The sequence below is a fragment of the Heliconius melpomene genome, chromosome 12, assembly GCF_056956725.1.
Source record: "Heliconius melpomene rosina isolate 202511_hmr_F chromosome 12, ASM5695672v1, whole genome shotgun sequence".
NCBI lineage: Eukaryota > Metazoa > Arthropoda > Insecta > Lepidoptera > Nymphalidae > Heliconius > Heliconius melpomene.
Genome location: NC_140400.1, coordinates 16376075 through 16398629, shown reverse-complemented (window position 1 = coordinate 16398629; position 22555 = coordinate 16376075). Strand labels below are relative to the sequence as shown.

The window sequence follows — 22555 nt, the reverse complement described above, 5'->3', positions numbered from 1 at the left end:
ACCATTTATATGGAGATATCAAGCTGATATTAATATCAAATATTCAAATAGAATTATATTCATTCAGTATGGAATCCATACCTATATTATAAATTCGAAAGTAACTCTGTCTGTCTGTCTGTCTGTCTGTCTGTCTGTCTGTCTTTTACGCAATCAGGGCCAAGTCGCTAATTTAATTGTGATAAAATACTCATATAGAGATACTTGAGGGTCCCGGGATGAACATAGGATACTTTTTTTTTCTCATATTTGTAATATTTTCGATATATACCAAAATATTAAAATAATTAATTTGACAAGCAATTTATTCCGCCATGTTAATAACAATCGTCGCTACGCGTTGCTAAGCAACGGCTTGCAAAGTTTGCTGTTTTAAGAAAACGTCACCCAAAGTGAGTTTGCTTAATGCATATATGACGCGCGCCGATATAGATTTGTATACATTAACAAAAATTAGATGATTTCTATAATTTGATATTCATCCTTATGAAAATAAATATAATAGTCACTTTTAACATTTCATCTAGATGGAAATTATAGTTTACTGTATAACATTCTAATAAATAATTAAGATGTCACTGATTCCAAATGACCTAGCCTACGAGTGGTATAGTATGACCGACGCGAACGGGCAGACTTTGATGATTTTGTAAATTTTTATATATTTCCGAATTACTATTATTTTTTATGTAATTATTTGCTGCTTATAATTAATTTATCTCAGTTCGGTTATCCATACCGATGTTATACACTTAAAATATCGTAATTTTAATCATTTGAGATTTTATTTAATATTGTTCGCAAAAATGAATAATTATTTAATATAGAAAAATGTTTACTACGCGCGCACGGCAAACTTTAGGTACTTTTTCTAATATTAAGAATTTCCTTTAGTTACTTTTACTTCTTTTGTTTGTTCATTTCGGTTACTCAGATATTTTTTCAATAATAAATCTCCACTTATTATTTTTTTTTAACTTATTTTAATTATTTAGGTTTATATTTTCGCGGGCGTAGCCGCGTCCGGGCCCACTAGTTATTTATAAAAATACAATTTTATACGTCAATTGTTGCCTAATGCTTAGCTTTATTGAATCAGTTAGTCACATATTTCTTAAGTTTATAAAAATAAGATTTTTAAAACTTAAATTATATTGTTTTATTATGTGATCATTTATAAATAGTTTATATGAATCAGTTGGTTACAATTGCTTGTATTTCATTTCTTTGTTTGACGCAATCATGTATTATGTAAATACTATTTATAAGAAGAATTTATTTTTCAAGTAGATATTTTTTTCTCATCTGATACGAGTATATATTTTATAGTATCTTAAATACAATTCTGTAATTGGTCTAACCACATCGTGAATTTTGAGATTATTAAGGTTTTGACTATCAAATAATAACTTTTTTAAATTTTGCAGAAGACACAATTGAAATTTGTAAATAGTATTTTCGGATAATTGACATATTTAACATGTTTTTTTTTTAAAAGATCAAGAGAAACTAAGCTACCTTATTTATTGAAGACTCACGGCCTTGTATCAGCGACGAATGAACCTATTATATTCTAAAGGAAACAATGATTATTGCATTCAACAATACATCCAATATCATTAAAGCAAATGTAAATCCTTTTGCTTTATATTAGAGATGATTATTGAATAAATCTAACAACACATGTCGATACTCACGACTGACATGCAAATGCTAATTGGGCCTAATCGATAAATATATGTACAACTTATCAGTAGGTTATCGTTGTTTCAATTCATTTATGGCTAGGATTATTGTTTTGCTCTAAAAGGAAACTGAGCCATATTTTAGGTAGTGTGCCAAAATTGTTTCAATAAATACCTACTCTCTATCTGTTATTTAATTTTTATTGTAGCTTCAAGCTGTATCCCGCTGGAAAGGCAGAGGGAACCTACTGTCAAATGTTAAGGCACTACGTTCACCACTTTCTGTCTTTATTTTTTTTAATATTGCGTATTTATGGCCGAACTATACGCCGATCTTTGTCCGTAATATATCAATGAGAGCTATGAAATGAAAATAATTTATTTTCCCGGAGGGATCGAACCCACAACTGAAGCGTATACGAGTCATATGCTCTGCCACTGCGCCACGATGGCTTTAATTGTAACATAACATGAAGAAAATTATTAGAAAGAAATAGTAAAACTACTACTACTACTAACTATTTCTGATGATTTCATCGAGTGGAATGGACAAATATATAAATTTTCTCTTTTGTCCCACTTGTTCAATGAATGTTTGTTTACGTGAAGTCAGTGCCCGGTGGTCCGTTGATTCCTGTCCGAATCTTGCTGATCGGATTTAATAAAGCCAAATTACTTGTCGTTCCAGTTAGTACCTATATAAATACATATTGTATGTATTCAGAGCGTAGTGGCACAGCCTCTGACTGTACACGCGATGGTTGAAGGTACGGGTTGCGCTCGAGCGAGTCAATTATGTTCATTTCCTGACTCTGGTAATAAGAAGTTCCGTCACTCAATATAAAGCCAAAAATATGAATATATTTGGATATTTTAAACACAACAAATGTTCTATATTCTGTTCTTCTATACCAATGTGAAATATTTATTTAGGTACATCCCGAGAATCCGGAATGGACGTGCTTCGAGCAAAGCGCTCTGCTCGACGTCAAGAACTTCTTCGGCCTCGAGAGTACTGTGGAGAAAATAGCCATGAAACAATACGCCGCTAACATTGCTAAAGGTTTAGTAGATATGTTTGTTTGATATATCTGTATATATAACAAAATTAAAATAATTTCATAGCATTAAAATAAAAAGGCGGAATAGAGTTAGGACAATCTGTTCCCTAAGCGCCGTTAGACTTTAACGATGGGCTTTGTCTTGTTACCAAATAAAATGAAAACTATTCATTCTCCCGAGTGGGAGTCGAATCCACAACCATCGCGCTTTTTGTAGGCAAGGAGTTACTAGTTTAGATTTAACTAACTTTAGATGTATTACCTTACTATTTAACTACGTTACGAAATTCAATATAAACATAATATCGAATTGAGGACCAAGAGTCGACACTAGGTTTTCTCTGCCTACAGTTATAGGGGCAGAGGCATAAAGCTGAAAAAAATCCCTTGGAAGCGATTTTAACGGTTTAATCGGCAAGTTCCCACCACGCCCGCTACAGTAGCACTCATCATTTCTGTTTTTATCCTCGCAAACAAGAAGGACCTAATGATAAGTCCCTTGTTCCGTTCTACACTTTTCAACTGAAAGACATCTTACTACACATAGTAGTAGAAGTGGACCCGAGTATTTTCCTGGCCTGTTTGAACAATATGGACTTAGGAACCAGGACGTAATCTTGCAAAATGGCGGAAATTCGGCATCATTGTAAAGATAATGTCGATTATTAATTATTGATCGATAAATATTTTACATGATAAACCCCTTTAGTGGATTTGATTCTCGTTCGAGGGCGGTACTATTTTCTGCCACTGAACATTTCATATCTCGAGAATTGAGCGACGCCTGGAAAAAGGAGTGTCTTAAAACAAGGTTTCACAAATCCCGCAAATAGTAGCATACCTGCCTATCCTCCTATTTACGGAAAATAGCGTGAAGCTAAAAAAACACTTAAAGGTACATTAACGGTGAATTAAGTGTCTAATTTAGAGTGTTCACGTCAAGCTCGTTAGTAATAAAAATGTAAGTTAGTGTTAAAAGAACACAGAAAAGAACACTTTCATAGATTCGTGGCTTTTCGCCCCTTTGATCTTATGATGACTTTAAATAATATTCATTTTTACCCTTAATATTAAGTTAAACAAAAAGACAAAGACGAATCCAATTAATTATCAAAATGACCAAACTTGACTAAAAATCTAATACTTTTCCGGCAGGCAAAGAACTGATCGAAGTATTCATGAAAGAGGTCCACACCGATGGTGTAAAGGATCTTCGTCCCTGGTGTTCTACAGACGCTGGGAACAACCGCGTGTTACGAAGAGTGGTGTCAAGAGGAACTGAACCATTATCACCCAGACCCGTTGCAGAACCCAAAAAGCATTCTCAGCCAGGTATGTATTTGTCCTGTGCTTTTTTATTTTGTAGATATTGTTGTAGAGCACTGTAATTATACTTGGTTTTTCTGTCATTAAATATTTGTTTTCTGTATTCGTAACCGAAGCTATCGAATTTCGAAGATAAAAATGTATCCTTTGCCGTAACCGAATCCGATGTAAGAAGAGTTTTGGATAATTTAAGCCTTGTTAAAAAAAATAACAACAAATTGTCGCTAACAGGTTCTTAAAAAAGTAGCTCTCTCGAAAATATAAAATCCGCAACCGAAATAAATTAATAGTAGTTTCGGCAAATAAACAAAAAATCTATCTATACTAATATAATAAAGCGGAAGAGTTTGTTTGTTTGTTTGTTTGTTTGTTTGTTTGTTTGTTTGTTTGTTTGTTTGTTTGTTTGTTTGTTTGTTTGTTTGAACGCTAAGATCTCTGGATCTACTGGTCCGATTTTCATTGTTTTTGTTTTGTATGAAAGCTGCATTCTTCAGAAGTGCTATAGGCTATATAACATTACATTACACATATAAACTAATATATTTTAAAGTACATTCTAATTTGACATGCAATTTATTCTGCCATGTTAATAACAACCGTCGCGTCGCTACGCAACCGTTACCGCGACATTTTGGTATATATTCATCGTTATGAAAATAAATATAATAGTCACTCTTAGCATTTTATCTAGATTGAAATTATAGTTTACTGTATAACATTCTAATAAATAATTAAGGAGATGTCACTGATTCCAAATGACCTAGCCTTCGGGCGGCACAGTATATCCGACGCGAACGGGCAGATGACGTTGACGGTTTTATAAATTTTCATACATTTTCGAACTTTAATTGCTGTTTATAATTAATTTAAAATACACTTTGGTTCTCTTCTTATTTTAATTGATATTGCCCGCTAAAATTATCCTGTTTAATAGAGAGAAATGTTTAGTTATTTCGTAGAGTCGATATCTATGTACGCACGCACGGAAAACTTTAGGTACTTTTTCTAATATTAAGAATACCTATCCTTTAGTTACTTTTAATCCTTTTGTTGGTTTATTTCAATAACTCGGATAATTTTTTCTAATAATGTGTATCTACTTATTATTCTTTTTGATTGTTTAAGCTTATATTTTCTTACTAATTCTATTGAAAATTGAAAATAATTTCATGAATATATTTAATAAATATTCTTATAGTTGAAGCAGGCGTAGCCGCGTCCGGGTCCACTAGTGCATTATATTAATAAAAGTCAAATCATGGAAACGAATCTACAATTATAATTGCGTCACGTTGAAGTTAAATTTCAAATATCAATTTGTAAAGCAAGCAGAAAATTGTAACGTCTTGGAAAATGTTTATAGTGTTACCAAAGTATGCATTTATATTTAGCACATTACCTGATTCAACAGAAATACACGTTAGCTTGGATACTGATGAGTAAGAACTTACGTATAGAATTCGATCATAAAGATACTTACAATAAAACTAAACGTAATTAAACGAATATATAAATTACTTTATTTTTTGGAAAATATGAAAATTAGAACGTAGCAGAATTTAAACCCACGGCTCTTGGAAAGGGCTCAAGATCGCAAGCAAGCGCAGGTTAGAAGAGAATGCTTATTGAGGAAAAAATATGGAGGTTCAAGTTTTTCTCAAAAAGCATTTTGATTTCCTAAGTGTGAAGTAACACAAAAATGTTAAAAATTATAAAAAAAATAACCTGAAAATGCGGAACGCAGTACTAAGGTTCACAATACACTAGGTTTCCTCTGCCTAGCAAAAAAATAGGGGAACTCAAAGATACACAACATGATGGAAATTGGAAGATCATTTTTTTTAGCTTCATGCTGTATTCTGCATATGTTCTGTGTATACAAAGGGAATTTGGGAATCAAGTGTTAAGACTCTCTGTTCCCATCAAGACCTTCCGTTCTCCACTTTCCTACGAATTCTCGATGATGGCGATTGGCGGAACTCAACGCCGCGGTTAGCAGCGAGGAAATGAAAATATTAAATATTTCATTAATTAAGATTAAAGATAAATCGGACACTCCGTAACGTCACCGTAGCCTTATCGGCTATATCAATTTATTAGAATCTGTAAAAGACCAAGGGCCATAAATTAAGGCGATAAAGTTCCTACTCTTAATATTCTTTACCTAAGTATCAATCTAGACGGTGCGGCGTCTTAGATCGTAAACAATTCTGTTTGTAGACAACGAGTCTCCTTATTACTAGTTTTTAATAGATGACATTTATTATTATTTCTATACGAGTATATTTAAATAATTTGAGGCGTGTGGACACATTTCGCTTGAATTTTTAAAATGTAATATTAAGATATTTTAATTTTTCACTCTGGTTTCGAGGCAATGCGTTGCGTTCGATTCGGAATACAGCTTGAAGCTGAAAAAAAATGTATATAGAATTTCCATTTATTTTAAGAGGACCCTTCCCACATGTAGGGTACGTGGGTACTTCTAGGGGTCGTTTAAACATGTAAGACTTCCATTGCAATGAATACAAAGGGTCTCCAAAGTAGCCCAAGATATTTACGGGTGTTGACTGAATTAATATTTATCTTTGCGTAGGTTTCAGAAGTTTCACTTGCGTTTTCAGGACCACTGTTTCTGTTGTACCGTATATTGTAGGGTTCTGTTGTTTATAACTTGTTGACAGTATTTGATTATAAATATATGTAGTGGAGAGATATTTTATAACGTACCATTACTGCTTTATTTTCAGAATTTTCAACATTTTATAACAGAAAAGTAGTTGTTCTTTTTATACATATTTTCACAAGGTTTTTTTAACTTTAAAATTAATTTTAAATACCACATAATAATAAGTGGTTTGACCTTGTTTGTTTGTGCAAATTAGTTTACAAAATTCCCAAAACATATAATAGGGAAAAATAAATTTATTCCCTGAATTCCAGACTGCCTTTCACATAATTCAATAAAGAGGCGGTGTTTTAGCCCTTGTCGCCGCGCGTCTCTGTGAGGTCGCCGTGGACTCGTCGAATAATATTTACTTTTGTAGTGTGTGTTGTTATGCTTTTGGGAAATTGTACTTTAATGAAATATTAAAGTGTATGGAATACATAATTTTTAGATAAATTGTGGATTCATACACTTGGGTTCTGCCACTAAATAGAACATAGGCATTTGACGTTTCTCTTGCCAACAAATTCATAAAAAATATATAAACTCTATGATATCTTTCTTGTACGTATATTTGGGAAACAGATTGAAATGTGAAACGTTATCCTGCGATAGTGCTCCTGGATGCCAAATTTCAACTTTCTAAGTCCAGTAGTTTGGTTCGCGCGTCTGCCTCCGTTTTGTTTGCCCCTGCTCCACGACGACCTTAGCTTTTGTTAATAATATATGTTTGAATAATATTCTATTTCAGCATTCACTACAGATATTTTTAAAACAAATTCTTATTTTTCAGTTTAAAAGAAAAATTCTTTTCAATTCTTTTCAATTTAAAGGAAATAAAAATAAAAGTATCTATAACTTACATTTAGTCTCAGTTTTTCATACAAGTACCTAAATATGGCATTATGTAAATATATCGTGGTATAAATATTCATACGTGCTAGGTTTCAGTGCCAGCATCCTGCGATCGCAGCTCAAAAATTTGCTTCATTCCGCTTATCTGGCTGGATCACAGCCAGCGAGATTACAGGGACGAAGATTTATACCTCTCAAAGATCTTTACATAACGGTGTTACTGAAATCCATTTATGTCTATTATTATATTTGAGCTACATGCTGTATCCCGCATATAGCAGTTTAGGCAGAGGGAACCTGGTAACCACTTAATATGAGCCCAGAGTGTCTTGTCACTAATAAGACATTCAAGGCCCCATTAAGACACGTTACCCACTTTCTGCCTAATTCTTGAGGCATTACGTGTTGAGTTACATATAAAAATATTAAATATTTAATTTACTCGAGTAGGAATTGAACCCGCAACCTGTCACGTTTACAGTCGCCCGTTAGGGATGTACACCGCTATTGGCTTCGATGATTATTTTTTTTTAATTTTTACCTTTACCATGTATTTATTTAGAGTTCTCAAATTATTGTTATTAAATGAAAATACAAAATATGTTAAAAATGCATATTTTCCAATCTCGTTATTAATTTTATCACCAACTTTTGCGTAAAGCTAATTTACACGCTTGTATGATATTTTTAAAATCAAGGTAAACTTTAAATGACTAATTCATGTAAATTGGTGGCGCAACGGAACAACCTCTGACTGTGAACGACATGTGTTTTCATGCTAGGTGTCCTCTGTCCCTGCTCATGTCATGCTGGTGTGCCCTGTCTGCCCTGCTATATGCGGGATACAGCGTGAAGTTATTTCATTTCTGCTTAGACAATGTAAAAAACTTATAAAAACTAAGCCTAAAAATTTAAATTTATTAAATGCGCCCCTAAAAAATAAAATTTTCTTTTTCACAAAATTAACCTAAAATTGCTATTATCGTTAAGCTCGTGTAATATTCAGTCGAGGCATAGCTACATTATTCACCCGCCTCCCGCCCGCCTAATCCCCTTATGTGTGCCAACGGGTGTTTAACGCGACTTTTTTTACTTGTTTGGTACCTTTTGTTATGTTTTGTATGTTCATTATTATATCAACTATCAATATTTAGAGTATTTTCATTTCGGGAAAATGAAGATACGGCGTTGAGTTTTGCAACTCGACACGCTATGTTTCGTAGTGATTTTTTCTTCTTCATTATTTAAATTTTTGACTCAAATTTAAAATCATTTCAACGCTTTATTAAACAAATAGTTGATATAAAATGGTATAAGTTAATTTATAGCAGTAAAAATTTAATTAAATTATTGCATCTGTTTGAAATAGTAAATTAACATAACTTTGAAAAAATAATGTTAATAGATGAACGTTTTATTTATTTACTTATTATTTATTTGAGGCGCGGTGATGAGTTTCGCCATTCAACACGCAACGTGCGTGAGGAACGAGAGATCTTAACACTAGGATCCCTTTGTCTACCCTGCCGTATGCCGGATACAGCGTGAAGATTAAAAATTAATAAAAAATAAATATACTCAAAGGTACAATTTCTTCATAATAACTAACGTATTAAAATTAAGAGCCGAAAAATGAGAAGATGTTTAATTGCTTAGTAAAATATTGTGGATTAAATCCAAGCCGGTTTCAAGACCTGCTATTTTTAGGAGTTTAAAAAAATAGTACATTTCCTTAATCCTCATTTTCACTGTTATCCCTCTACATAATTTCTATCCTTCCCTATCCTAATCCTGCCCTTCTTACAGGTACTTCTAAAAGCAGTGGCTCGAGCAATCTTGCTTTGAGACAACAGTCTTCCCAAAAGTTGATTAAAAGTCGTAGTAAGTCAGCTCTATCGAATAGGGAAATGGATTCGAGCCGACTTTTCAACCAAAAGAGGTCAGAGTCTACAGGACCCAGTGACAGGAAAAAGTGGGACCTTAATATTTCGAAAAGTAAACAGCAATTGAACGATTCATCCCCGAAAAAAAACAAATATTCTCTTTTTGGCAGTAAATCTGTAACGAAATTTTACAACGAAATGCAAAGTAAAAGCGGTATCTGGCACAAAACGAAGGATGATAAGAAGAAGAAGGTGGCCCTCAGTAACACGGACTTAAAAATAAGAGACAATGATGATAATAGAGACAATGAACGTTTTAAAGCCTGTACTTGCAACTCGCGATCCAGTGCGGCTGAGTTAGTTACGAGGTGGGATAATTTAGTCGTAATGTTAGTTTGTGCGATCATTCTAGGGTTCCTCTTGTCCACGCCACTGTCGTTCCTCTTTCGGAGGGCACGTTAGACATATTTAAGGGTAACTTGGATGATTAATATACTTTTTGTTTATTATTTTTGTGTTATGTTTTATTTTTTTTATGTTTATTTATGTTAAAGACATGCTCCATGTCATTGCAAAATTAGGGTTAGGAAGCGAGAGCGAGAAAATAAAAATAATTAATTCCACCAAGTGTGACACGAATCCACAATCATTGTTTTTCAACAACATATGCTGTTTCACTGCGCTACGAAAATCAAATTTTGATATATATGCTGCGCCCAAAACATGCGCTCTGTCTCTAAATGGGTGGAAAAACGGAAAAGTCAGTCATATATCACTATTCATGTTCTCCAATATCCGCCGAATTCTGGAGGCATTATGTGTTGAGTGGCTCAACTCATTACTAGAGCGAAGAAATGAAAATATTTAATATTTTATTTCCCCAAGTGGGAATCGAACCTGCCACTGCGCCCCATATATATGACAATTACATTATATACGATATACATTTATGTATAATTTTCTCCACTTTGTAGGAATGTACAGTAGCTCCGTGTGTGGGCGCCGCGGCTTTGACTGGCGTTTTGGAGCTACTGCTTCCTTTATTAGAATTGTTTGCCAACTTTATTTTTGCTTTTTTGTAGTCATATTTTAATATTTTTGCTTTCTAATAACTTGGCAATAATTTGAAAAGCGAGAGAATTTCTCCTTTTGCACCAGTAGTTCTTGAGATTAGCACATACAACCAAACAAATTCATCGTCGTTATAATATTAGTAGGTATAGTTTACACACGTGTTGCGAATATTATGACATTCCATTATCTATCATTCAGAGTACATGTAGGTGGTTTCAGAGTGACCGTAGCTATACTTTATATTATACTAGCGGCTCGCGGTTTCACCCGCGTGAACTATGTTATTATTAATTTCTGTCTCCATGACTACGTCCTAGTGACGTCTATGCAAAATTTGAGACTCCTAGCATTTAGTAACGAATGACAAAGACAAATGTCATTAGTAACGAAGTTTCATACAAACTTTCAACCCCAAAAACAACCCCTTAGAAGTCGAATATTACAAATTCCCGTCTTAGCGAGCACCTACGTCTTATAAATAACTCCTATGCAAAATTTCAGATTCCTAGCACATGTAGTTTCTGAGATTTCGTGATGAGTGAGTGACCTTTCGATTTTATATATATAGATGTATAGTATAATAATAATAAAATATAATAATTAAGCCCTTTATTCACAACCACATATTTACATTTTAGTGTTGATGTTAGTCTTATATTAATGTTAGTATGAAAGATTTCATGTTCTAATACTAGTGTTAGTACTTTTAGTTATCCAATTCTTGGATATGAACCCCTGTGTGGGTGAAGGCCTCCTCCATCCTCTTCCATTCCTCTCTATTTTTTGCCGCAGATGTCCAATTTAATCCCGCAATATCTATAATGTCATCAGCCCACCGTCTTTTTGGCCTGCCTACCTTTCTCCTTCCTATAGGACCTTTCCAGCTTGTAGCTTGTATGGTCCACCGTTTGTCAGAGTAGCGTGATATGTGACCTGCCCATCGCCACTTAAACTTTAGGGCTTGAGATAACGCGTCCGTTAGCTTAGTTCTACTTCTAATGACTTCGTTTCTTATTTTATGTACTTTTCTTATTTTCAATATGCTTCTTTCCATAGCCCGTTGTGTCACCTGAATTTTTTGTTTTACGTCTTTCGTAAAAATCCACGTTTGGCTAGCATACAATAGGCAAGGTAGAAGACAAACGTCAAATACAGTTTTCTTTAGATTAATGGAATAATCTCCTTTCAAAATTTCTTTGAGTGACCAAAACTTCTTCCAAGTTATATTTATTCTCCTTTCTATTTCTTCTTCATTATTTCCTTTTTTTAATTGATACCTGTTTGCCCAAATATATGTAGTTTCCAACATACTCTATGTTACAATCTTTACTCTTAATGGGTATTTTAGCGCTATTCGTCATAATTTTTGTTTTACTTACATTCATTTCCAATCCTACTTTATTACTTTCTATGTCTAACGTGTTTAACATGATTTCTAGTTGTTTCGGTCTTTCGGCTAGGAGGACAATGTCATCTGCGAATCTGAGATGACTTAGAATATGACCAATAACGTAGATCCCTTGAAAGTGCCAATGTATATTATTGAATACATTTTCCAACACAGCAATAAATAGCTTTGACGACAATGATATATGTATAGTACTGCCCCATAATTATGATAAGATATTGTAAGAAAATGGCTTTGAACCAAGATTAATGTTTCTATAGACGGAAAATCATAATCATTGAAGTATTTTCCTATGTTACTAGACCCCGCTGTTAGTCCGTCTGTCTGTCGCCAGGCTCTATCTCATGAACCGTGGTAGTTATTTTTGCATTGGCTGCAGAATGGTAACTGAAGAAAATGTTTAAACATAAACAGCCATAAATAGTTATATTCTCCTTTGTTTTAGTTAATTTTCCTAGAACTGCTAAACTAATTGCCATATATAATATGGGACCGCCTGTAAGATTTGTGCTGCATCTGAACATAAAAAAGAATCAGGAATAAAAAATAAAACATATATCGAATTGACACCCTCCTTACTTTTTAATTTGATTTTTCAAGTAAGTAATAAATTTAGACTTATGTTTGACTTTCAGAAACGATTGTTTCTGGTTGAAGACTCGTTCACAAGAATGACTTCGATTCTAATTACAAAGAATACCTAGGATTTCTCTTAAATAATTTCAATGTAATCTTCGCTCGTTCTAATTCTACGTTATCTTGTGCCCTTGGCAATTAATGCACAGTACGGTCGACGAGTCGTGGCCGCTCTAAAATTAAGCTTTCTGAACTTTTGCACATTGTACACTCGAAGAAAATAAGCAAAAGTAAGGAAAATTCTATAATCAAATCTGCGCGGTCATCTACAGTTAGCTTTAGGTAGGCCGCGACTCACCGGCCGTACTTGGATGCTGAGGTAGTCATGGAGACGGGTTGTCGTGGAAACTTATTAAGCGATATGCCAATTTAGTTAGAGCCTTTGGCTTTAACTTAATAATGTCGAAGTAAATATAAGGTAGCAAACTGATACAGTATAGTAAAGGTAGATAATTATTAATAATAATAATTTATGATTATTATTGTAGACGTTAAATTCGCAGATCTTGAAAATATTTTTTTTTACAGTATATTATTGATTAACAATATGATTTTTTGAGGCCGTCGTTGCGCAGGCATAAGCGTGCTATTAACGGAACGGAACGGAACTTGGGGAATGAAATAAATGGGGAAATGAAGATCACTCTGGTAAAAGAGCAAAAGCGCGGCGTTGAGTTTCGTCACTCAACACGCAATGCCCCTAGAATTCGGCGAAAAGTGGGAAACGAAAGTGTCTGAATGAGGAAGACACTCTGGTCTTAACACTAGGTTCCCAGGTACTCACTTCGTACCCCGCTGTTTGCGGGATACAGCGTGAAACAAAAAAAAATATTAGACAAATTCACGTAACAAAATATATTTCATTTAATCATATAAGCGTTGTGTACTAGAGCACTGCCCAGGGAGACATTAGCAGTGACATATTGCAGTAGGTGAGGTCAAAGGACCGCGTAATTATCTTCGGGAGAAAAAAAAATAAGTTAATTACACCCTTAAGGAATGAGGTTCTATTTACTCTACGTTCCCATTAGAAAATTTGCGTTCCTCACTTTCCACTAAATTCTTTAGGCATTGCGTATTGAGTGGCGGAACTCAACGCCGCGCTTTGCCTCGTCACCAGAGCGAGGAAATGAAAATATGAAATATTTCATCCCTCTGAGTGAGAATCGAACCCACAACTCCCTCATTAACTGTCGCACATTTGTGGCCCTTATTAAATAACAAAATTGACATCAAAATTATATTCATTCAAAAAGACAAAGCTGAAAAGTCATAAAAGCTATGTTAACATATTTCTACTTAGTCGATTGTTCTACTCTGCAAAGGTTCCCACGCACGCCGTGAGCACGTGTGACGTCACGCGGACACTTGCTCTTGACATTGACGTCACATAGTATGGAACAGTCCAATCAATATTTAACTGGAGATAATGATATCTAATTATAGAACATTTTTCATATGAAAGTACATATTATGTGAATGTATTAATGTGAGTAAATAATGAAATTGCAGTTACCGCAAGTACTCGTAGAATTCTGACAATAAATGCATACTTTCAAAGTAATGATTTTAATAGGAGTAAAGAATAACCCCAAAAAAATACAATCGATTTGATAACCTTCGTTAAAAAAAACGTTAAGAAGTTGTTTTAAAAGAACAATAAAATACTGCTAAATGTGTACAAAACGCACTTGTATCGATTCTTATCTTCTGTATTCTGTAGGTTTTGTTAATATCAATTGTTATTTTACTCTCGGGCTCTGAGCAGACCTGGAACTTGCTACCCGAGTGTAGGCTTCCGGCACGTTTACAATGCGCTAACAGTCGCTTTCACTACTCGAGTGCTATAATTAATTTGCAATATTGAAACTAATTAAATACATATTTTTTTATAATTAGTTTTTTTTAACTTCACGATGTATCCGGCACTTACCAGGGTAGGTAAAGGGAACCTAAAAAGAAAATATTAATAAATGATAATTCATTCCCTCAAATAGGGTTGAATTCACAAGCGTCGCGTTACAGTCAAACCCTTGTGCACCTGCATCACTACGGCATCTATGCTAATATCAGTTAAAACAATAATGAACGTCTCTAAGTACGGCTAATCAGCATTCCTAATTGAAATTCAGCATGGATTTGTATTTTGTACGAGACGCAATAGTTATGTGATATTAAACACGGAAAGTATTATAATTCCAAGTTACATGTGCCTTATGTAAACCTAACAATGTCGATTGTATCGCTTGCTTAGTGGTTACTGGTCAGTGCCAGGCAGCGATGTCGTGGATATCGATAGCATAAAATGAGAAACGAGCAGTTTCGTGCTGCATCCCGCGTGTAGTAGCGTAAGCAGAGGGACCGTAGTGTTAAGTTCCGTTTAACACTGCCCGGCATTTTCGAGACATTGTGTGCAGAGTGGCGAAATTCAACGCCGCGTTTTCTTATCTTACCAGAGTTAGAAAATAAAAGTATACGTGTATATAATAAAATTCCGCAGTGTATTCTTAATTTGCCACTTCCAAAATTTAAAATATCTGTAAAAAAATTCTAACAAGTAAAGCTTATTACACTGTTCAAGAATATTTAGAGGATAAGCATGTATGGAATTAATGTCTATTGAATGTCAGGCAGGACAGCTGCCAACTAATGTAATAGTAAAATATACCATTGACTTTAAAAAGAGCAACTGTTGAGTTTCTTGCCGGCTCTTCTGAGCAGAACTGCCTTCCGAACCGGTGGTAGCTTTTTGTTGACATGTACATTCGACGATTCAAAAGTGCTTATAAAGTTTATTTGAATAAAGAATATTTTGAATTTGAATTTGAAAAATAATTCATTAACCTTAATAGAAATCGAACCCATATCCAACGTTTACAGTCCAGATGTTCTGCCACTACTACCTACGACGGTTTCATTTTATTTTTAATCATAATAATGAACAAAACCAAACCAGTGACCCCGATCCCGGGCCGCCCTTGACCCGGCTTGCATGCGCAAAGTTCTACACAATCCCCGGTGCTGGTGATAAATAGAACCTTGTCGGACTAACGGTGCACCAGACACTTGATTTATCGATATCCTGCATTTAAAACTTAAAATCGATTCTTGCATAATCTAATGCGCTTGTGTTTTAAGGGTGAAGATTTAAAATCAATTTTTGTATCTAATGTAATGTGATTATGTTTTATATGTAAAATTGTTGGAATAATAATTTAACTACGACCGCTTACAGTCACACGCTTGCGCCACTGAGCCTTAGGAGTTACGATATAAAATATTTGGCCTCTATCCCCACGCAACTTCCAATTTTTCTAGACATTTCTTGTTAAGTGGCAGAACTTGACGCACCTGTTTGTATTGGTAATTAAGATCCAATCATTGCCCCAAAAGTTTTTATCGTTTTTGATGTAATATAGAAATTACCAAACGGCCTTTTCATATAAAATTTCTAGAAAAATTATTAGACGTGGCGAATTATCCTCAATGTGATTTAGGTTAGATTCGAATTGACGCCCGCGGCGGGATCGGGGTCGCCGGGGTACCTATGTGCTTATTGCGAAAATCGATTTGGTTAAAATTTAATTAAGTATATAAAATATAGTTATGTATGAAGAAATATAAGGTAAATATGCGAAAGTTCTTTATTGTAGATTTACTCTTTTTACTACGTAGCGGGTGGGCAGAAGGGACATAGTGCTGAGACACTCCGCTCCCCACCGTTCCACACTAATTTCAAGACATTGTGTATTGAATGGTAGAATTCAACGCTGTGCTGAGTCAACCAGGGGAAATAAAGATAATATAAATATAATCCTTCCTTCGAGCGGAGATTGAACCCATGTCTATCTCTCGGACAGTCTATTTATCTGTATATGTATCACTCTGTCAGGCAGAAGCTGTCCCACTACGCTACTACGTCGTAACATCTCGCAAAGGGAATGAATTACTTTCATTCCCTCGCTCTGGTAACAAGACAAAACGTGGCGTTGAGTTCCGCCAATCAACACGCAATGCCAGGGAACAAACACTAAGTTCCCAGGTTCCCTTTACCTACCCTACTATGTGCGGGATACAGCATGAACAAATACATCAACAAATACATTCTAAATCAGGTCACATACACAACACATCTCGAACTAATCTGAGGTCGTTCTGTATAGATAATGTTATTTCATATTTATAAACATTCGGAATTTATGAATGAAAATACGGAATATATTATTTGAATATTTTACCATATACTAACAGGACTAGTGGCAGCCCGTGACTTTGTTTGCGTAGACTTTAACATAGAATATAAAAAAATCTTGTTTTTGTTAATTTACAGTAATCATCTCTTAGTGCTCCTTACTTGCAAATTTCAAGTATTTAAAGTCAGTAGTTTTTTCCATACTCGTAGAGCTATACATAGATTATGTTAGGTAGTAACGGTTTTTGGTAAACTAATTCTTTTGATGTATTAAGTTTTTTACTATATGCTAAACGATATGTATTTTTATTATTTCTGTTTTTTTTAATATAATGTGTGACATAGCACCAGAAATAATAAAAAATATTCTAATAGTGTTGACAGCAAAGTATATCTTTGCTGTCAACACTATTTAAGAAAATTTACAAACATTTATATACATTTACCTATATAGTTACCATATGTCACGGTTGTGATAGCTTTTGTTAGCTCTTGTAGGTGCTTAAATGTAAACAAAAAGCTCCAAGAAAAACAATAAATTTTTCAGAAGACAAAAGTTCTCTGAGCGATAGCGATAATAAATTACAAATTACACTCGGGCTTACGAAATCCGAGAGGCTGGTCTGATTTTTGTCAAGACTATGACTTATTTATTAAATAAAACTTATATAAACTATTATATTATTTTTTTTTCTTACTTTTTTTTAGCTTAACGCTGTATTTAAGGGTAGTGGAAATTTGTGCTTATAGAACAAATTAACACATATGAAACAATTCATGTAAAAATGTCGTATAGTTTGGCTATAATATAACCATAAGTTTAAGTTTATTGATATTCCTCCGTTGCAGATCAATATACACTAGATAGTGAATACATTAAACGTTACTTGGGCGAGCTCACGCCGATTCAAGAGTCTCGGCTGCTGCAATTAAGAAAATGGATCGCCGATCTACAGAAGGGAAAAGTAAGTAATGCTAAATTAATCGATCATAAGTTATTTTTTCTTTTTGTTTCAGCTTTACGCTGTACTCTTATTGATGTAGCAGGGTAGGCAGAGGGATTGCACTCCGTTCGCCACTTTCCGCCGAATTCAGGCAATACTGAGTGACGGAATTCAAAGAGTGTCTTAACACTATATCAGCTATATGCGGAATACAGCGTAAACCTAAAAAATATTAATTTTAATTATTCATTTCATTATTCCTTCAGATTATAATATTGTTTATCTATGACAAACTTTACACGAGTATACTCGTATATGGTAACTTTCCTGAAACATCAGCCCTAATTTAATTAAATCAAGTATATTACTTTTTAGACTAATCCTCTTAGCAATTCCTCCTTCATGTTATCTCGAGTACGAGAACTTGGCATCTGTTACTTAGGTAATAAATTAGTTTTAAACTTTTTGTCGGAAATTTGGGTAATTATCAAAATAATAAAAATAAAAAGGTTGTCGATATGTAGTAGCACAAGCGACTGTAAACGCGACGGTTGTGAGTTCGATTCCTACTCGGGAAAATTAATTATTAGGTATTTATTAATATTTTCATTTTTTTGCTCTGGTAATAAGAGCAACAAACAATTAATAAGATACTATTTAGCTGTATTAATAAAATTAGCAGACGTTTTAAAATTTTTCATTCGACTTGACATTTTAATATCTATATTTTTTATATTTTTCTTTTTAATCTTATATAGCCTCCGACAATGATTAATGCCAAAACAATGTCAAGTGTTTATAATTTTAATAAGAGAACCTTTAGAATTACATTCAGAATTTGGATGGAAGTATAAAAAGTTTTGATGATTGATCTCGCTTTGTCGTTCAATATCGAGCGTCTCTTCGGCCTTCAACACTTGTTTTAGAATACTCGACCCTTACTGACATTCCTCGTTTGTATCCCCGAGACCGGCGCGGCGTGGGTGTTCTTTTATACCTACTCTTGAGTTGCGTTTGAAGAAAGACCGCAATTGTGGGCCAAATATTTTTACTTTGGTTGGATAACTAATTTTGTTTACGTGGACTCAAAATGGAAAAAAATGTATTTTCCCGTTTTCTTATGTAAATGCGTATATCTATTATATAAATGCGTTTTTTTCCACACTCCAGTAAAAAGACAATGGCGGTGCGGTGCGTGGGTGACATACTGCCTAAACAGCAGTTGTCTAAACATAAAATACAGATAAAATATAAATTATATATATTTAGCTCCACCTCCACGCTCTCTCTCATATAGCAGGGTACATTAGGGACCCTAGTGCTAAGACATTCCGTTCCCCACTTAAAAATAATCTTGACATTACTAGGCTACATGTATGTTTCGTTCCTCGTTCCTATTTTAGACTAAAGAACATAACCTAGAGATTCAATATGCAGGAAGTATAGAATACATTTAAAGTAATAGTAATAACCTCACACTCAGCCTTGCGCAGGCTGCGGAAATGGGTGACAGCCGACGCGTACGTCGCGTCGCTGCGATAAATACAACAACAGTTTTTATTATATTTATTACATTTAAGAGGTGGTGCGGTGGCACAGCGGCAGGCTATAAACGCGACGGGTATGGGTTCCATGAGGGAGATTGGATTATTTTTATATGCGATTATTCGGAGTCACGCAACATGGAATGTCTCAAATTCGAACATTCTATGCATGATAAAGCGTGAGGAGTAAAAGTCTAGTTCAAAGGTTTACAATACATAGCGTCGTGTCCAGTGATGAGTGGTCGGTTCTCTGTGGCTGCCCCGCTAGGGACAAACTGTAAAGTTTAAGGTTATTATTTTTTAATTATATATTTACCTTTTAAATGACACAGACAGTTATGTAAATTTCTGCTTAGGATATAAATACAGGCGCCGTAACTGAAGCTCATGATTTATGGCCACAAATCTTGTTACGTGGAAATAGCGTGGGTAGATGTAGGTATATGCAGATTGTGGTGTTTGTCGTTTTAACTTTTTAAAGTAGGTTATTTTCTGCATTCAGTAGGATGAGTAAAAAAAAGAAGCTTGTCAACGTAGAGAGGGAAAACTTCGTGTTTAAACACCCTGTTTCCAGTTTTAAGGCAATCATCGAGATATTTTGTGTTTCAAAATTCAACATTACGATCTGTCCTTAGTGGAGAAATGATAATAATTTTAATTTTAATCATTCCCCGCGTGGGGATCGAACACACAACCGTCGCACGTGTATGCATCTGCGCCACGGCGGCCTCGAAAATTGTGCATTAAGCTCGAATAATTGAATTCGTAAAATTGTTTTGCTGTTCTCTTTCAAATTATAAATCTGTAGATTTTAAAAGAAGATCTTTAATCTTTTTTTTTTACTTTCTATAAACTTACTTTAATTAAGATTATAAGTAAAACTTTTTGTTACTGAGTTACTGGCAGACAACGCACAGCCAGAACTACTCGACGTACAACGCAAGGTCCTTTGGGTAGGAAGAGTATCCTGTAGAGGACCACTGTAAGGAGGATTTTGCGTAATACTTACGAGGACGGGAAATTTTGAGAATTTTATCTTTACGTTTCATAATTCACATAAACGAAGTTCAAGAATATTTAGAGGATAAGCATGTATGGAATTAATGTCTATTGAATGTCAGGCAGGACAGCTGCCAACTAATGTAATAGTAAAATATACCATTGACTTTAAAAAGAGCAACTGTTGAGTTTCTTGCCGGCTCTTCTGAGCAGAACTGCCTTCCGAACCGGTGGTAGCTTTTTGTTGACATGTACATTCGACGATTCAAAAGTGCTTATAAAGTTTATTTGAATAAAGAATATTTTGAATTTGAATTTGAATTTGAAGTTGCGGGCGGCAACTAGTTGTTAATAAAAAGCATTATTATCAGGTACCAAGTGACACAACCCTCCTCCGTTTCCTCCGTGCTCGTGACTTCAGCGTGGAGAAGGCGAGAGAGATGCTGTCACAGTCACTCCTCTGGCGTAAGAAGCACCAGGTGGACAGGATACTGTCGGAGTACGAAACTCCTGATGTGGTCAAGCAGTATTTTCCTGGTGGCTGGCATCATCATGACAAAGGTATGTTTTTTGTTATTTCTTGCTTTTTATTGTAATGCGGCTTCGTCTCCGTGGTCAAATGAAAAAGACAGCCTTCGCCAGCACAGCATCGTGTGTTGAGTTGTAGGTCGATTCCCAGACTAAAGAATGAATTATTTTAACTTTTTCATTCTGGTTAGTGCTTGCAATATCTCTGAATCTTGGCGTTACATTGGCAATAATTCCCTCTATTTGTATAGCAAACGCGGGGTGCTATGCTAGCGGGGCGTAGCGTAAAGCTTAAAAAATCAAAATAAATATTGAATAAGACGGACATTTATTTGTATCTTTATTGTGACAGACGGACGTCCGCTATACATACTGCGACTAGGTCAAATGGATGTTAAGGGACTATTGAAATCTATTGGCGAAGATGGACTCTTGAAGTTGGTAAGTTTATTTACATCAAGAATTTTATTTTTTAAAACATATTTGTCCCTGTAACGATGAAATTTGAATATGGCTTTTAACTATTTAAATTGATAAATACGCTTTCTTGATTTCTTAGTCTCTCAAATTTTCATTTAGAAAGTCATTTAAAAATCTGTAGTGGTGAAGTGTGACAGCGTCTGTCTCTAAACGCGACGACGCGACGATGCGGTTATGGTTCGATTCGATTCCCACTAGTTGAAATGAATTATTTTTATTTCCCCACTCTGGAAACTCTATTCACTTAGATTTATTTGAACTAAACTATAATAATTTTATTTAAATGATTATGGAAATCTATCAGGAAATGAATAGCAAAAATATTCAAAGTTACAATATACAGTCGGCCTATAGGAATTGAAATAATACTCAATAATGATGCCATCTTTAAATTCACAGCGCTGCGTTACAACGACTAAATCACGGGACTAAATATTATTAGTACCTCCATAAATACTTGATAATGTATGAGGATAAGGGCCAGTTTCCACCGCGAGTGGAGCGGGCCTATTACGTTGAACTCGCAAGAGTAAACTGCATACTTGTATTTCCACCAATAAATAGTCAGGTGGTACGGACCGATCGAGCGAGTTCTCTTCCTCCCAAAAAGCGGCAAAATTCGTGAAGACAAAAAATATAAAAAAAAAATAAATATAATATATATTTTCAGACACTTCACGTATGTGAAGAAGGTTTAAAACTGCTAGAAGAAGCGACCAGATCGTCCGAACACGCGATCCAATCCTGGTGCTTATTAGTGGACCTGGACGGTCTCAATATGAGGCACCTCTGGAGACCTGGAGTCAGGGCCTTGTTGCGCATCATACAGATAGTGGAAGCTAATTACCCAGAGACAATGGGTAGAGTGCTGATTGTGAGAGCTCCGAGGGTGTTCCCGATTTTGTGGACCATTGTTAGCACGTTTATAGGTAAGATATGTTTAAATTTAATATACTATGTCTTGCAATTGGGCTAGGGGCTAAATGGCAATACTTATAATATAATTTATAGAAAACTCAAATCTAAATTTACTAAGTTCGTTGCACTTTAAGTGAGTATATTTCAGAAATATTAATAACAAAATTAAGATCAAATAATAAAACAAAATCGGAATTTTCTTAAATGGAATCTTCATAAAACGTTTCGCCTCAAAATATACGCTCTATGCTCATGCTCTAAATCCAATAGCAAGTCTGTTGAAAACATTAATCAGTTTACTGTGTCAGTCATAGTTGACTGACATGACTTGAATCCATCAGTCGTACTGGCTGA

At 34.6% G+C, this 22555-nt stretch overlaps 1 protein-coding gene across 2 annotated transcripts in view; it reads left to right on the top strand.

The window, feature by feature from the left end:
* Positions 1 to 22555, top strand: part of retm (real-time) — a 52756-nt gene that overhangs the window by 18140 nt on the left and 12061 nt on the right. For both annotated transcript variants that reach the window (XM_085193908.1, XM_085193909.1), the window contains exons 4-9: positions 2619 to 2748; positions 3902 to 4078; positions 17638 to 17753; positions 20647 to 20836; positions 21156 to 21244; positions 21954 to 22212. In XM_085193908.1, the coding sequence (XP_085050034.1) occupies positions 2619 to 2748; positions 3902 to 4078; positions 17638 to 17753; positions 20647 to 20836; positions 21156 to 21244; positions 21954 to 22212 (961 nt within the window). The remainder of the gene's footprint in view (positions 1 to 2618; positions 2749 to 3901; positions 4079 to 17637; positions 17754 to 20646; positions 20837 to 21155; positions 21245 to 21953; positions 22213 to 22555) is intronic.